The 18,471-nt window shown below is 40.3% G+C and overlaps 1 protein-coding gene across 1 annotated transcript in view; it reads left to right on the top strand.

Annotated features, from left to right (window-relative positions):
• The window catches only part of LOC121869144, a 96,370-nt gene extending 93,720 nt beyond the window's left edge, over positions 1-2,650 (top strand). Inside the window, exon 4 of the mRNA XM_042370334.1 lies at positions 610-2,650. Coding sequence (XP_042226268.1) covers positions 610-1,378 — 769 coding nt within the window. The 3' untranslated portion in view covers positions 1,379-2,650. The remainder of the gene's footprint in view (positions 1-609) is intronic.
• Positions 2,651-18,471: the final 15,821 nt, after the last annotated feature.

Here is an 18,471-nt window from a genome sequence, read left to right as displayed (position 1 = left end):
AATCAAAGGCAAACACATCAGATATTATATTCAGTACATAAATATAATTCACACACAAAATCAAAATACTTATTTTTAGTGGAGTCATAAAAAAAGCACCCTGACAAAAGATAAGGCAAACATTAATGTGTGACAACTTGTACAAATACCTAGTAAGAAACTTATACAGCAAAAACTATTTTCTTCAAATACAATATGCACAGTACTTTGTGCAAAGAAATGTACACAGAGTTGTTTCATAATTTTTAATGCTGCTGGACTAGTGCATTACTAACCTTGGGACCTTCGTTGTTTAAACACATTTCTTAGAACTCGTCTTTCAACAATATTTTGACCACCAAGAAGCAAATTACTTCGTTATATAACACCAGTGTACTTGAATGAACTTTTACCTAGTTCACTCCTTTATCTAGGAACTACAAGTGAAGGTTGACATGTTATATTCATTATTGACCTGAGTGAATTAATATTATATATATTTTGGATTTTTATCCTTATTATCATAAATACTGTAGTTTACTCTCAAGTTTGTCACGAAAACTAATGCTTATATTGAAATAATGCAACATTATTTGCCTCATACAGTCCATGATTGTTGTGTAATTCCAGAATGACGGGGTGCGGGTGCGAGGCTTGGCGTGGGTCTGCAGGGCACCAGCGGGCCACAGCTTCCGGGCCCTCGGAAAGATGCTTCGTGCACCACGTCGGTCAAATCATCTTCGCTCTGATCACCTGTCACCTCCGCTCCCAGCCCGAGGGTAGCGTACCACCCTGTAGTCCAGTCAACACTCTTCGATCTCTTAAGCATCTCTACTCCCCAACACTGTTGCGACTCTTATCCCGCACTCTGGCAGGGGGCGTGAGTGTGGCGTGGGGTGTGATGGGCGGTGGGGGTGAGGGACGGGTAGCAGTGCGAGCCTTCCAGTGGGAGACACAGTGGGAGCAGCTAGATCCTTGTCCGGAAGCTGAATGGCCTCTGTCTGGCGCGGAGGCTCTCTTTACGGACCTTCCTAGTGTGCCGCAGCCTAGTGAACGTCCTATTAATAAATATACGTCAAACATCACCGTCAGTCGCTGCTACTCAACTACAGCAACTGCAACTGTCATCCACGAAGGAAATTCAGAAAGGGATATCAAACCGTCTCCAGAGAGTCAAGGTCCCAAAGACCACATTGTGAAGAACAGTGATGCCGGAATAATGGCTGGCTTCCTACACGACAGCGCGCCCGTACAGCTGGTGCAGGTGGTGGTGATGGCTGCCGAGCGGATCATGGCTTTGCGGCCTGGCAGTACTCTAGTAGAGGCTATCTACTCCTCCCCGCACCGTCTTATACAACATGTCATGACGGCTCAGAAGAAACACCTAAAAACTAAGTGATTAACTTTTTAACAGACCACAACATTAGATATTAAGTGTTCATCAGTCATTTTGAAAGGTCATCACTTACCTTGAGTGCTCACCAGTCATAACAGACCAAATGATAAGTGGTTGTTTAGTTTTTAAGTGAACAGGAATATCAGTGTAACAGCAGTACCAGCTTACTGAGGGACGTGTTGTCGGGTGTGAGTATCGTCAGTGCCATATGTTTAAAATAGTAACTTATACAAAGTTCTCTGATGCTATCATGCTGCAGGGTTAGGCTAGGAAGAGTATTATGACCGTATGACAACTCGGAAGTCTTTCAGTACAAATAAAATATGTATGGCAAACTACTGTATTCTGAATTTAACTTCCAAAAAAAACAATATGTATTTAATATAAAAAGAAAAAAAATAGTTGTCCTCTAACAGTGAAAGCCTCTGTTATTATGGGTTAATAATGAGTTAGTCATATCAGATACACTGGCAAGTATTACCAGGGTGTATGGATTTTCATTCTTAAAACCTGGTTATGTACAATATGTCCAAAATCTTGTTACCAATCCTAGCCATCAACACAATCACCAGGATGTAAGTAAAATAATTACCTATGGATGTTCCTTTTACTCTTTACTCTAGGTTTAAGGTCTGGTCAGGGCCAACTCATGAAGATGTCATTAGAGGTTTTATTAATATAATTCAGAAGTAGAAAACGGCAGATCGCAGGAAGACAAATATGCCGCCTGGTTACCCTAATTTAAGTAGGGCAGTGGACCTCGAAGTCACTTTGATATGAGAAGTCACACCACCTGTGATCTGCATTTATTATGTTTGGTGAGTGACTTGTTTGACTCCTAATCATGACAGAAATAAATATTTTGTACCTTCAAATGTATTCATTACGGTTTTCTACTTAACAAAACTCATAATGGTTTAATAATGGTGCTTTGAGTAACATTCATGAAAAAGAAAAAATACCTTTCTGATATTGCCATAGAAATGTCGAGTTGATCATGACAGAATTCTGTGATGTAAGTTTAATGGCTTGACTGTAATAATATATACCACAGAGTGATAGGTATTTTGTTTACTATTTCTACACTAAAGAACCCTTGTGTTCCCTCGTATATCTAGAGGTTTATATAATTAAGATATATTAGTCATGATAGATGTATATTTGCTATCGCCAGAAAAATAAAAAGTTATATTTATAAATCTGGGATATATATTTTATGTTAACTCTAGTTATGCTTCATAGGTGTATAAATTTAAAGAAATTTTATTGGATTATTACCTGTGTATCCATCAACCTCGCTCCTCACTACCTGGGTTGAGATAGCATCACTCGGACTCGAGAACCTACAGTAAAACTACTTCTCGACCTTCTCCTCGACTCGTGACGTGGGAGACAAAGTGAATGAAGACTTCCCGCCAGAAGAGCTCGTCAACCCTCTTGTGCCAGTGGATGATGGAGACACCCAACTTTATGAAGTGATATGGGGTCAGGATGAATGTTGTGTATATTGTCTATGTGAGTTTCAGATACACTGAGCACCAGGAGAGAGATACTCGTAGATACAACAGGTATTTGTCTCGACTGGGAGAGGAGAGTTTGTAAAATAAGAACGCAAAAGGAGGAGAAAATAAATTAAAGATGTCCAAAATAACAACAGATATAGTTTTAAAATAGAGCTATTTCCAGTAAATGAAGTTTAACTGATTGTAATAAATAGCATCAAGGTTATATATAGCCCAGCCACGAACATTACAATGAACCAACGGAACCTAACATGACTGAAAACTGCTGAATTAAGATAGAAAGGTTAGGTTATATTGTGTTTTTGGTTTTAGATATTCATTGGAATTTTTATCAAAATGCATAGGACTGGTGCAAAAGGACTGGTACACAAGGACTGGTGTACAAGAACTGGTGTAAGAGGGCAAACTTTCAGTGTATGGATTTGCATCTTTATTTTATTTTTGTAACCTTCTAGGACCTAGGTTATATATTTTATTTTACTTATTTTCTAGTTCATTTTCTCAAAATACTTACTGCATTTCTTTCAGTGTCTCTTACTTATTTGTTGATTTCCTCCTATTTACATTAATTCTCAAATTTATTTAGTTATATTCTTAGTCATTCGTGAAATTACTGAACTTAAATCTTAGAGGTGCCACCTCCCAGACTTTCTTAAGAATATAACATCTACCATGAACCTCTTGATTAAATTGGTAGCGTGATATGCACGAGAGGTTAAGCATGTGACTTTAATTTATTAAGAGTATTTTCAGGGATGGCAATTGTTAGAAGGAGTGAACGGTGATACACACACTGAATTATTATGTAGTAAATGCCAGTCTGAATATGGTGATACTTTGAACCTTCACTCACAACAACAATACTTAGGTTCAATTATTTATTACTTTACTGTAACACTAAGACAAAACAGAACTGACCAATGGGTCGTACTTTAAGCAGCAAAAATAGATCTTCAGTTATCATTTACAACACAACACAGCAGTGACAATAGTGATGGTCACTCTAAATTCTTGTCAGTAACACAGAATGATGGTATTATAGCACCATGCTATTACTTGATTAACAAACAGGAAAACATCCACCAGCACATATCGGCTGGAGTACAGCTGGTTGATTCACATCCATAACAAACTCTAATGCTGGTGATAGTAATATTTCTGGTCTCAATAATCGACCTGGGACATACAACCTGGAGGAGTTCACCAGGCTTATATCATTGGTTGGTATTCAAAACAGATGCTGGTCGGCTATACTCTGAATCCACGGCAGGGCTCGTACTCGGAGCAAATCTGTGAGCCCGTACTCTTGCTCCCTGGAGTGCCACATGCTCAGATACTGTATTAATCTCGCTGTATTAAAGACATCCTGCATCGGACATCTTGTCTGCAGGCGACTACCGATCCTCAGCGGCAACAAGGCTGGATTCAGGAGTGGGCAGCTGCCCAGGGGCCTACACAATCTGGGGGCCTCCACATGTGCGGTAGTAGCTATATCAGGGCTGGTCGACTTGAAACCACATGAATGACTCCAGTCATGTCTCACTTTTGTGTGTGTGTTGGGAATTTGTACACTATCAATAAATATAAAGTTAATTAAAAATTTCTCAATGTTCTAATATCCTCAATATAACTGCATATGGCTTCAAAATTCTCCAAAGAAGAGTTCAAATTTCAAAATTTTCCCGGGGGGCTTACAGCGCCCCCCGGAACTCCCAGATATTTAGGCTGGCTTCACTCGCCACCCCACCCTCTTGGGTAGTTATAATGAGGGGGGCCTTCACAAAGAGGCTGCCCATGGGCCTCCACAAGTCTAAATCCGGCACTGAGGGGCAACAACACATACAGTGCTCGTTGGGGGGGTGGGCGATCAGAATGAATAAAGTCCGAATACAAAACGTAACAAAACACGTCTGACAGGGGAACAGGTCACTAAATATGTAAGGCGGGTGGTCAATTACGCTATTGGATCACTTAACACATAAGACGTTCAACTATGTTAAACAGGATCACTGATATTTTCAACTGAGTTAAATTCACTTAATATGGTGGCGTGAGGCACTATGTACAGTTGCCAGCAAAAGTCCTCCCACAAACTTGCTACACAGGGCTGTGGGAGAACTTTTGCTGGCAAACGGTACATAACTGTTAGGTGGGTGAACAGTGATCAAAATGAAGCTCTTCTCGCCTTGTGCCCCAGTTTAAATATGCATGGGTGCCACCTTTGGGACTTAACTCACATATTCATCTGACTCAGTTGTGGTACACAATGGGCTATGAGAATCAGTGTCAGGGGTCACATAAATTTCTTAAGGCTAACACTTACAATCTAATTAGTTTTTGGGGTTGAATTGCAATAACTAAACTGCAAACAGTGCGTAGATCGGCACTCACGCTTTGTGCTGAAGAGGCGTAAATACAACGGAAGCCTTTTTTTTTTTTGGCAGCCCCCTACATCCTGTGTAAGGTGAAGCGCAGAAGCGTTTACAGCATCCAACAGGGAAGCATGCTAAGTTCATGCTTGCCTTTATGTCTCATGTGTTAAGGGCGTAGAAGCCTGAAGAGTCAATCGTTTTGGTCATCAAGTTATTGGAAGCTCCAACAACTTTCCCTGAATACGAATTCGCAGCTTTCGATTTACAACAGGTACCTACTTTACTGCTAAGTGAACAGGGACCAATTGGGGCTAGGAAGTATGTCCAAACAACTTTTCCACCGGCGGACGCCTATTGATGCTCGGCCATTAAATTTCAGGCAGTGAGCAGTTGATAGGTCTCTCTCAAATGAATACTGACTTTCTTAAATACAAAACTGACAATAATTTCATTACAGTCATCAGATTTTCTGACGATCGTGAATCAACACAGATGCATTCGTTCGTATGTTTAAATATACAAACATAAACATGGGACTGTGAAAAACTGCAGAAGATTCTCTGTGAGCTTCAAGAATGGTCGAAGAAATAGCTGCTAAGATTCAATGTCACTATGTGTAAGAGGATGCGCCTGGGACGTTCCAACGGTAAGTAGGCGTATCATACGTCTCAACGCGACAAAGAAACTGTATTAATTGAGACAATGTGAAAAGGACCTAGGTGTGTATGTTGACAATGAACTGAAGTTCTCGGGCCACTGTGAGAAGAAGGTGAACCAAGCAACTATATTATTAGGTCTTATAAGAAGGTTGTTCAGATATCTAGACTGTTTATTCCTCGTAACGATCTTCAAGAGTGCGGTGCTTCACCGCCTGGAGTACTGTCACCCCATCTGGTCCCCGAGATATGCTAAGGACTGTCAGTTGATAAAAAATGTCCAAAGGAGGGCCACCAGACTGGTGCCGGGACTTCGGCACCTCAGCTACCCAGAGAGATTAGAGCGCCTGTAATTGTCTAGTTTATACTACAGACGGGCAAGGGGGGACCTAAATAAGGTGTATAAACATCTCAAAGGGCACTACTCAGTTGAGTGTCCTTACCTGGAGCTGGCAGACGCTCGCCCCACAAGGTCGAAGAAACCACAAGTCCAGAAAACTGTAAGGGCAAACTTTTTCGGAGTGAGAGTTATGAACTCGTGGAACAACTTATCAGAGAGTGTTGTAACGACACAGTGTGAGCTCTTTCAATACCAGACTTGACCAACACTGGAGCAGGTTCAGGTACATTCAGGAGCCGGTGCATGCCCAGTACTTGCCAACAGTGCGTAACAGAGACGTGACCGATCGCCCAAACGGCTAACGAGCCGATGAGTGGTGAAGAGGATAAAAGAAAAAGTAAAAGTAAGGACTGGTGTACAGGATGAATGGTGTACAAGGACTGATGTACAAGATGAATGGTGTACAAGGACTGGTGTACAAGGACTGGTGTACAAGGACTAGTGTACAGGAGGAATGGTGCACAAGGACTGTTGTACAAGGATTAGTGTACAAGGACTGATGTACAAGATGAATGGTGTACAAGATGAATGGTGTACAAGGACTGGTGTACAAGGATTAGTGTACAAGGACTGTTGTACAAGGACTGGTGTATATGGACTGGTGTATATGGACTGGTGTACAAGGACTGATGTACAAGGACTGATGTACAAGATGAATGGTGTACAAGATGAATGGTGTACAAGGACTGATGTACAAGATGAATGGTGTACAAGATGAATGGTGTACAAGGACTGGTGTACAAGGATTAGTGTACAAGGACTGGTGTACAAGATGAATGGTGTACAATATGAATGGTGTACAAGGACTGGTGTACAAGGACTGGTGTTAATGGACTGGTGTATATGGACTCGTGTACAAGGACTGATGTACAAGATGAATGGTGTACAAGATGAATGGTGTACAAGGACTGGTGTACAAGGATTAGTGTACAAGGACTGGTGTACAAGATGAATGGTGTACAATATGAATGGTGTACAAGGACTGGTGTACAAGGACTGGTGTTAATGGACTGGTGTATATGGACTCGTGTACAAGGACTGATGTACAAGATGAATGGTGTACAAGGACTGATGTACAAGGACTGATGTACAAGATGAATGGTGTACAAGATGAATGGTGTACAAGGACTGGTGTACAAGGACTGGTGTACAAGATGAATGGTGTACAAGATGAATGGTGTACAGGGACTGGTGTACAAGGACTGATGTGTACAGATGAATGGTGTACAAGATGAATGGTGAGATGAATAAGATGAATGGTGTACAAGATGAATGGTGTACAAGATGAATGGTGTACAAGGACTGGTGTACAAGGACTGATGTACAAGATGAATGGTGTACAAGGACTGGTGTATGTGGACTGGTGTACAAGGACTGGTGTATATGGACTGGTGTACAAGGACTGATGTACAAGGACTGGTGTACAAGATGAATGGTGTACAAGATGAATGGTGTACAAGGACTGGTGTACAAGGACTGATGTACAAGATGAATGGTGTACAAGGACTGGTGTACAAGGACTGGTGTACAAGGACTGATGTACAAGATGAATGGTGTACAAGATGAATGGTGTACAAGGACTGGTGTAATGGTGTATATGGACTGGTGTACAAGGACTGGTGTACAAGGACTGATGTACAAGATGAATGGTGTACAAGGACTGGTGTATGTGGACTGGTGTACAAGGACTGGTGTATATGGACTGATGTACAAGGACTGATGTACAAGATGAATGGTGTACAAGATGAATGGTGTACAAGATGAATGGTGTACAAGATGAATGGTGTACAAGGACTGGTGTAATGGTGTATATGGACTGGTGTACAAGGACTGGTGTACAAGGACTGATGTACAAGATGAATGGTGTACAAGATGAATGGTGTACAAGGACTGGTGTACAAGGACTGGTGTATATGGACTGGTGTAAAAGGACTGATGTACAAGATGAATGGTGTACAAGGACAGGTGTACAAGGACTGATGTACAAGATGAATGGTGTACAAGGACTGGTGTACCAGGACTGGTGTGCGAGAGGACTGGTGTACAATGACTGGTACACAATGACTAGTGTACAAGTACTTTTGTACAATTAACGGAACCAGTTCATAGTGAAATCCGCATTCATTTTTTGCAAGGGGAACGCTTTACCAACTGAGACATACACACACACACACACACACACACACACACACTCTCTCTCTCTCTCTCGCTTTCGCAGTTGCTATGGAATTTAAAGGTAATTGTAACATAATTATTATTACTTCGTTATTTGTGTTTTTTTTTATAAATTTGTAGTCATGGAGGTAAACACGGGACAAGCTTATTTATCGAATTCTATTCTTTCTTATTTTTTACCTCAATTGGCACCTTGCGTACCTGTGTGTGTGGGCATAGACATAAACAACGTACGTGATTGGCTACTTTAAATTCTCGATATTTTGTGTCCTTTGACTGGTTGCTTCAACTCCCGATATCCTTGGTCCTGTGATTGGTTGGTTTAAATTCCCGTTTTGTGTCCTTTGATTGGTGGCTTTATCCTTGGAAATTTCCATAATGATTCGGAAAAGTTATTGTGTCGCGAAAAGCATCGCGGTATATGTACAGTATCTCATAAAAAGTATCTGCCAGAATGGGTCCAATGGCTTCGGAATGCTACATACAACTCGTGATGTCCCGGGAGGGTTGGTATGCGTGGCTCTGTTGCATACTGATCCTGCTACATTTGGTCACCAAACATCTTATTAATTACGTCGAAATAAATACACATTGCATTACTTATATTAAACTTTATACGAAAGTAAATGCATGTCCCAATATCTATTATCCGTGGTTTCATAATGTTTCGGACAGATTGTGGACAGTTACTTTGTTAAGATACTGAACAGTCCCAGGTCAAAAGCCCTTTGCCAGGCAGTTCTGACTAACCCGGCCCACCTGTGCCCCCCCCCCAACAACCCCCCTCCGGTGACACGACACAGATCATATCCCTCTTATACGAATTTACCAACCGTATTGAAAGGCTCTTTGATACACTCTGTACCGTCATCTCCAACCTACACAGACTACCCCTGCCTCCAGCTGCTACCCAGTCACCCCCCTCTTCTGGTTTGACACATCCTGGTAGCCCCCCTGCGTGCCCCTCATGCTCACAGCCTACTCCACCGCCGCCTGGCACCACTGCTGGCGTCCACACCGAGCCTGCCCCGTGCCCTGCTGTCCCCGTCCACCCACCGCGCGCTCATGGACCCGAGGACTCCACCCCCGGCTCCCCGTCCCCCACCGGCATGCCGGCACCTGGGGCCCATCCACCCCAGTTCTCCACATCAATTGACCACCATGCGGACATACTAGTGGACTACGTATCTACGCCATGAAGGACGTCCCCTACCAACCTCTCGACGTCCCCCTTTAAGCCGACACTACCGACGTATACGCCATCACAATCACACTAAAAGGTATGTCCCTTATTATTGCCAATGCCTATGGCTATGGCTTGGCACTTGACATTACTAAGGACCTGCCACGCTTTGCCATAAACAGATAAATTGTACCGGGAAATTTCCCACCACACACTCATCATTCTATAACTTTATGTAACTTGCTGACAAAATCCATGACCCTTCAGGCTTTTACGCCCTGAATGCATGAGTCATAAAAGCAAGCATGAACTCCGCATGCTTCCCAGATGGGCACTGTAAACGCTTCTGCGCTTCACCTTGCACAGGATGTAAAGGGGTGCCCAATAAACTAGCCCCCTCCGGGGCAATCTAAAACAAATCTTATGTGGCATCGTTGGAGAACCGTATGCACAAACACACAGGGGAGTGTGCCGGGAACCCCGATTATGTGAATATTCCATTATATTATGGCGTCTCTATGTGTATATCCTCTATGAACTACACGATTAATTGATAAATAATCAATGGATATGTGGAATAGGCTACCGAGTGCTATAGTAGGATCGGGGACGCTAGGGAGCTTCAAGACGAAGTTGGATAGGCACATGGAAGTGCTGGGATGGGTGTGAAAGGGATCTGCCCTGCATGGGCCAGTCGGCCTCCTGCAGTATCCCACTTTCTTATGTTCTTATGTTCTTATATACAGTAGTTGCACAGCTCTGTTAATACAAGGAAACTGAAACACAATATAAACAAAGCAAAAAAGACAACATATGGGACTTAATAAAAATTTTTTTTACATAAGTAAATTTATTTAACAATATACAGGTGTGTATCGTTAAAAGTGATGCGGCAAGTCACTATACAGCTGTATTAGACTTTCGCTCCACCCTGTATAATAACTTGACTTATAATGACCTGGGGGAGAGGATCGTTTAACACAAATAGTCAATACAAAATGAAGATAGATGGCGTGAACATACAAATTATCTTTGAATCATTATTGATTTTTACAATGTAGCTTTCTGTGTGAAGTCGAGCAGGAATGATGCTCAGCGGTTGTAGTGGACGAGGCCCGCTGGTAGGTGGCGGCCCTGACGAGGATGAAGGCACTGTGCTGCAACTTGTCTCAAACTGATAGATAAGAGCACAGTGATGATCAGAGGGAGTTGTGATAGCCTGTATGTGCTAAGGGCCTCTTAAAAGGTGGTTTTTAGCAACACAAAGCCACTGCCATCCATGAATCCATTTTCTCATTCCACAAAACACAAAACTGTGGCAGGATTAGGTATATCACTTATGTCATGGGAATGTAAATATTGGCCGCGACTCTGAACTGAGTGTTTGGTTAGGTCTTATCCTCTGTTCAACCTTGTTTATATTTTTTTTTGTGAATTTGATTTTTTCACCTTTGAGTCAATCTCGAATTAATCATTAATATTTACCATGTTCTGTGTGTGTGTGTGTGTGTGTGAAATACTCCAAAAACTTTTCACCTATGCTCAAGAAACTTGGTAAGTTGGTTGGGTGCTGAACATGAAAAGGGTGACCTCTCTTAGATGAATTTGGCCACAGTCAAGTCAAAGATCAAATGAACACCTTTTTTATTTTCAGTCAGTTTATTAAGTCCTAACCTTAATATTGTTAGTTGTATTTCATTATCATGCTCAACTTTGGGGTAATGTCTGTTACGTTAGAGGAACTTGACACATATGATAAAGAGTAACTGATGCGTAATAAGGACACTGACCATCTATAGTTCTATACCAAGGTTTTGTTAGTATAATGTTTAGTGAAAACCACCCAGTAAAACTACACAGTTAAAGATCAAGTGAGAGTATATTGAAAATAATATACACTTGGCTTCCAGAAAAAAGTATGTTAATACTACAGTGTAGACTGTCAAGTGTTGAGTAGTGAGCCACCCGGGAGCTGTTCGCTCATCTTCACTGGACATTAATACCTAAAGTCATGAGGACGGACGTAAGTTTCCTCTTGTAGCGGAACAGTTCCTGAAAGAAGTAGACCTTACTCTTAAGGGCACTGTTTTCTCGTTGTAGATGAGTTATCTCCCGCACTATCTGTTGAATAGGTCTGTTGGCCACCATGAGTGTTCGTCTCTGGAGGGGGGTCACCATCACCAGCTGAGCGTTGGATCTTGCTAGGACACTATTATTGGTAACTTGTGGCGCACAATTCAACATTGTGAGGCTGTTGGTGGTGTTGACTCCGCGAGACGTCTCTTGCACGACTCTACCACTACCATCTGCTGCTGGGTCCTCGTGTGGACGCTTCTGAGGCCAAGGTTGTTTACGGCGACCAGCTGTGATTTATCTGATCTAATAGAAGAGTCCATTGTCAGAAAGATCATAGATGTCTGGTTGTGAACTCTTGTCTCCCGCGTAGTTATACTGCCGGTGGTGTAATATAACCCAAATGTCGTCCGTCAACCAAATATAAACGTTGCCAGGGTGATTACGTTCAGTACCTCAGTGACATACTCAGGAACGATTAAGGTACGTTTCTGCATTACTGTATCTTGTTTGTTTTTTTCATTGACAGAGATAACCATTTGTTCATGATGAAAGTTGTGGTGCCACTGTATACGTTTAACAAGTCCTTCACCCTGCAGGTAAGAAGCACTTCAACATTTTTGTCCACCATAAGTTTACAGTACGCAGAGGAGAATATGAAAGACCACCTTAAAACATATAGCTCCACCCAGGTGGTGGTTGGTGTGCGGTGGAGACGAAGAAATATATTAAGTGACTGAGAGACAGAGAGCACCTTGTGGGCTTAGACTTGTCCAGTGGAGAAAACCGTTAATGATCAGGATATTTACACACAAATATCGTAAGAATAATCTGTTTGCGAAAAGTTAGAATATATTTTTTTTTAAATATTATGTAATGGATCTCTAGTTACAATAATGAAGCAAAAACTGGCATAATTAATGGTAGTTATAGCTGTGTAATGATAGGTCTCTCTTAAGGTCATAATCTGGCTCTAGGTGTCATACAGGACTTGGCTTGTCTATAACTACACTCAGGTTTACGTTTAGTATAGTATATTAATGATTCACCCACAAGTACGGGGTAAGTCACAATATTCTACAATAAGGTACCGGTAAATATTTTTTCTTTTTTTGTCCTCAACGTCTTCTGTGATTAATATCTTGTGGCCACTGCGGGTCTTTATTGATTACTAATATTTCAGCTGGGTTTGGATGTGTACGTAATCCACCCCGGTAATGCAATACTCAAATTGTCATACGATTCATGTCTTCAACACCCATGGCAGTACGAATGACCTCCTTTTTTTGCATTACACGTAGACATATTTTCATAATAGACAATATTCTGCTTTTATACCACTGGTCATAAAATAGGACACAAAAACAGTATCCTGTACATAAACGATCCATCAGAATGCTTCGACACATGTACAGAATATGCACCGTCAGATCCCTGGGTATGATTCCGGGGTGTCTAAAGTATTCGAAATTTTAAAGTTCTTGATTCTTCTTCCATCACTACAAAATTTCTTTCCGAAAAAAATCTCAATTTTTTAACACTGTTATTCTGAAGGATACTTGTGGTAATCCTCGCAGAACCTCTTTCCCTTCTGATTCTACAATGTTTATAACCGAATTGATACTTGTCCGTAAAGCCAGTACAGTATATAACAGGGAGGCACTACCGTCTGGGAAGATATTGGAAGCATAATGTGTTGTCTAATGGTAGACCCTGCTGTCATATGGCATCACGAAAATTGTGACCAAGTCCCAGGTTGCTGATCTGACTGACTTTCTGCCTCATTTACACACAATTGTCTCAATTGTTTCTCTTACTTTAAAACACAACATATATATCGTTTCTCACTCTTGATTTTTTCCCTTTCTGTATTTATTTATGGTTCAAAATTGTCTTCGCCCCGCAGGCCCCGATATGGGTCAGTGACCTACGTAAGTAATATCACTGAATATGATCTTGTATCTGTGTGTTTGAGTGTGATGTATAATAATTTCTTAAGAAATTCCTAATATATTACACATTTAAAAAGAAGTAATGTTATACGCAACAACCTTTGCGTCCTATAACGTCATTTGTATAAAAAATAACAAGTCAGGATTCTTACGCGTCTGGGTCTAAATTTCTACACAAGTGTTTCACGATAAGCATGAACTGTAACTTCCAGGAAGTCACCACCACAGCTAAACTGTACGACTCATGACCGTTATACATAATCTCGACCCTTAATGTACACACCCTGTATTACATTCTTGTAAGACGGTCTTATCTTACTACAAATAAACGTGTAAATCCGTCTGTTGCTGTTGCAACAGGAAAGGTGTTACCCTCGTGGGCTTTCCACTCGTTCATACAATTGTTCGTTCGGTGACATCATTTTCTCTAATGTGTCATGGAAGCCACACATCTTCAACATTGCAAAAGCTGTCTCCCGAAAGAATGGGCTCGTAACACTCGTCTTGCCCACGGTTTCCACCGTTTCTGTGTGGATGTCGGCCCACTAGAATAACCCGTTATAGTACATATAGTGAGACAAAACTCACCAGAAGAGGATTACATATATAGGTAGAATATTTATAGTAGAAGGAATGTAAAGAGAGAAAGTTTGATAGCGTGGCCGGCTAGTTATTTACACTGTCAATACACTTATCTTGTCTCATACGTCAACACACATATATTACGTATCAGAGGGACAGCTGCTCAAACACCACTTCGATGCAACTATTTATTAATTCACTCAATGACATGGACACATCACTATCAATATTATATCGGAGTTACTAGCACATTATATTTACTTCACTCGACACTGACTCTCGGACACGAACATGAAATGAATACACTTCCCACAGTAGGTAACTCACCCTCGGGATAGTTCTGACAATGACTCACGTGAAACCTGGCGGAGGCCCAGTGGGTGCTGGCTGGGCTGTCTCGTATGGGAGACTCTAGTTGGTGACGCCGGGGGTCTGGTCGGAGAGTCTCCCTCCCGACCTGGGGAGGGGACGAGCGTGACTTTGTGCGAGTGAACAGAATGACGACCCGGAAGGGAAAGAGATGACAGTAACCAGACTGACAGAATAACAAAGATGACTTGAATCAGGCCGTGGACGGGACTGCAGGGCCTTTATATGGGGGAGGAACAGCCGGCGTTTTGGCCTCCGCCAATTAACACTAAACTGGCTAGATCTGGACAGCCAGGTGCGTGGTCATGCCCAGGTGTGTCTTGGTCGGGTGTGGTTGTAGGTCAAGTCACCCGCTAATTCAAGTAATTAGCGGACGAGGTCAGGTCCCTTGGCTCCTGGGGTGTGTCAACCTGGTATGTAGGGGTACCACGAGGTCTGTACCCACTCACTGTTATATGTGTTGTAATTCTCTGGGCTGTAAGCTATGGTCTGATAATCATTCATTACTAGGGCCCGGATAGTTATGCACTAAAAAACCATGAAATATGCATGCAAATATGCACTAAAACAGGGGAAATATGCATTTATATGCACTAAAAATGTCACTTATAAAGCCAAGAATGCAGGTTATACGGAAACAAAATAGTTAATATAAACTAATGTTAATGTTTATTAAGCAATATACGTAATGTATTTAACATATATATGTGAAAGTGCTTCAAAAAATATATATGAACATGCATTTACATTACATCTCCCAACACACCAAAAATAAGATTCACAATACACCGTTGCTCAACATCAGTGGTTTCATCGAGTGACACCCACATTTTCTTTCCACAAGCCTTTCTCCTTATGATTTTCATCGTGTCCTTGAACAATTGTGAAACAGTTCTTACGTAATGTTGATTCGTCAGGCACCTTTTTTCCAGTATTTTCTATACTGTCGTTATATACCTTATGAACTTCTGGAAACTGTGCTAGGTTTTCATTTGTGAATACGGAGCGAAAATGACTATTTAACGTACTACACATTTCTAACTCATCATCAGTCATTTCTCCTGTCGTAGTTTTAAGGGGACCTATTGTATCTCTAACCTTTGATTTATACAGTTGATAAAAAGCTTTGGGGTTATTTTTCGATTCGTTTGCTACCTTGATTTCATAATTTCTCTTTGCTTTCCTAATTTCTGTTTTTACCTGTCTTGTTAGGTTCTGATAGTAACCAAGTAAGTGATTTTCGCCTTTCTTAACTTTTCTATATACTCCTTTCTTTTTCCCTAGAAGATCTAAGAGTCTATTATTCATCCATTTTGGTTGGTTCCGTATCGATCTGAATTTTCTTTTAGGGATGTGTTTATTTTGGGCATTATTGATTGTCGCAATAAATTGTTCATAAGTAGCTGCTAAATTAAATTCGGGGTTATCCCGTCCTAAGTTGACAGTTTCCAGAGGTGTGGGGGGATTAATCTTTTGACCATAGGGTCATCCCTTAGGTCTCTCCTTAAGCTACCGTAATTAGCCTTCCTAAAATCCGGGATCAAGGCCGAATTTTCCTTCTTCCTGCCATCCCATATTATGTTAAAATATATGGCTTTATGATCACTGTTTCCTAGTTCGTCTCCAATCCCAACATCTTTTACTAGATTTTCATTATTACTGAGAACTAAATCGAGGATATTATTTCCTCTAGTGGGCGAGTTTATGAATTGATATAAAAAACTATCTTGTACTACTTCTAGAAAATCTTCAGATTCATTATCGCTAAGTTGATTTTTCCAATCTATGCCTGAAAAGTTGAAATCGCCTAGAATACATAAATTGTTTCTATCAGATGCCTTCTTTATTTCCTCCCATAGCAATTTACCATCGTTCCTACTCAAATTAGGTGGTCTATATATAACACCAATGACTACGGATTCACTGCCCTCACCAATCTCTACCCAAATACTTTCATTGTCGCTATTTGTTTTAATGTTTGATTTATTGCAGCTTTTTAATGACACCCTGATATACACTGCTACACCGCCACCTCTCCTTCCTACTCTGTCAGATTTAAATAGGTTATATCCTGGAATATGAAATTCTGCTAAAAAATGCTTGCTGTTTGAATTTATCCATGTTTCCGTTATTGCAATTATATCTATGTTCTCTTTACTAACAATGGCCCTGAGCTGGTCCATTTTGTTACACAGGCTTCTACTATTAGTATAATAAACACTCAATATATTTCTTCCGTTTCTATCTGTTTTACATTTATTACTTTGATGTTTGTTATTATGACGAACTATATTTTCAGCATTATCTACTTCTGTTTCACTACTTCCCAGGACCTCCTTGTTTTTTGACTCCCATTTTCCCCGACCCCTCTCTACTGGCGAAACCCCCCCTTCGGAGTGACAATTTCACGCTCCAGGGATGCAGACAACGTCTTTACCCCCTCACGAGACAAGTGTACTCCGTCGCGACAGTACAGGTAGTCGTTGCGACTTTCACTCTCTCTCATATATATATATATATATATATATATATATATATATATATATATATATATATATATATAATCAACACCTCAACCCTCCAGGATTCGAACCCACTGTCCACGAGCCCATGACTGTGACCGGGGAACGCTACCTCCGCGTACTTTATTGGGCTAATGAAATATATATATATATATATATATATATATATATATATATATATATATATATATATATATATATATACATATATATATATATATATACAGTATATATATATGAGAGAAAATTCATGATGTTGTTCGTCCCCCCCCCACCAAAGCTTTCTTATGAGTCCTCCAAATGAACCATATTTAATTTAATTTACAAATATATGGAGGGGGTCCAGATGCAAACTCTGCCCCGATGACGTCTGCTTTAGCAGGGGTGCTCAACCCATGGTCTGGGGGCTGCATGTGGCCCTCAGGAAGGTTTAGTGCGGTCCTCGAAACTATTGGAAATTTCATGAAAAAATGAATAAATTAAGACATTATTTTATATCTTAGGAATTAATTTAAAGTTTTCTATTCAATAAATAAGACTTTGTGTAAAATTCACAATTTAACATAGTTTAATGCTTAATAATCACTTTATTAATGTGTGTGGGCTATTTACCTAATTTTTCTTAATTTATTCACATTAAGGTAAATGTGTTGCCATCACGCATCAAGTGATTATGTTCCCTTTTTTTATGGGGATTAGCCAACCCGGGCACAGGTCAATGACCCACATCAGGGCCTGGGGGTGAAAATGTAATAATAATAATAATAATAATAATAATAATAATAATAATAATAATAATAATAATAATAATAATATAATAATACTAATACTATAATAATAATAATAATAATAATAATAATAATAATAATAATAATAATAATAATAATAATAATAATAATAATAATAATAATAATTCATGTTAAATAAAATTTATAATAAACATACAAAATTAAAAATAAAATAATAATGATAACAATAATAATAATAACACTAATAATAATGGTAATGATAATAATAAAAAACCATGAAGAAATGTAAAAATGAAAAAAAAATCCATCGTGAGAAACAATATTTGTATGTTGTGTTGTCAAAGTAAGAGAAACAATTGAGACCCTGGAATTGTGTGTGAATGAGGCAGAAAGTCAGATCAGCAACCTGGGACTTGGTCACAATTTTCGCGATGCCATATAGCAGCAGGGTCTACCATTAGACAACACATTATGCTTCTAATATTTTCCCAGGCAGTAGTACCTCCCTGTTTGGTAGCTGCCTACTACCTACTACATGTT

Source organism: Homarus americanus, unplaced genomic scaffold, assembly GCF_018991925.1.
Source record: "Homarus americanus isolate GMGI-L3 unplaced genomic scaffold, GMGI_Hamer_2.0 scaffold32583, whole genome shotgun sequence".
NCBI classification, from domain to species: Eukaryota; Metazoa; Arthropoda; class Malacostraca; order Decapoda; family Nephropidae; genus Homarus; species Homarus americanus.
This window is presented reverse-complemented; position numbering and strand designations above follow the sequence as displayed.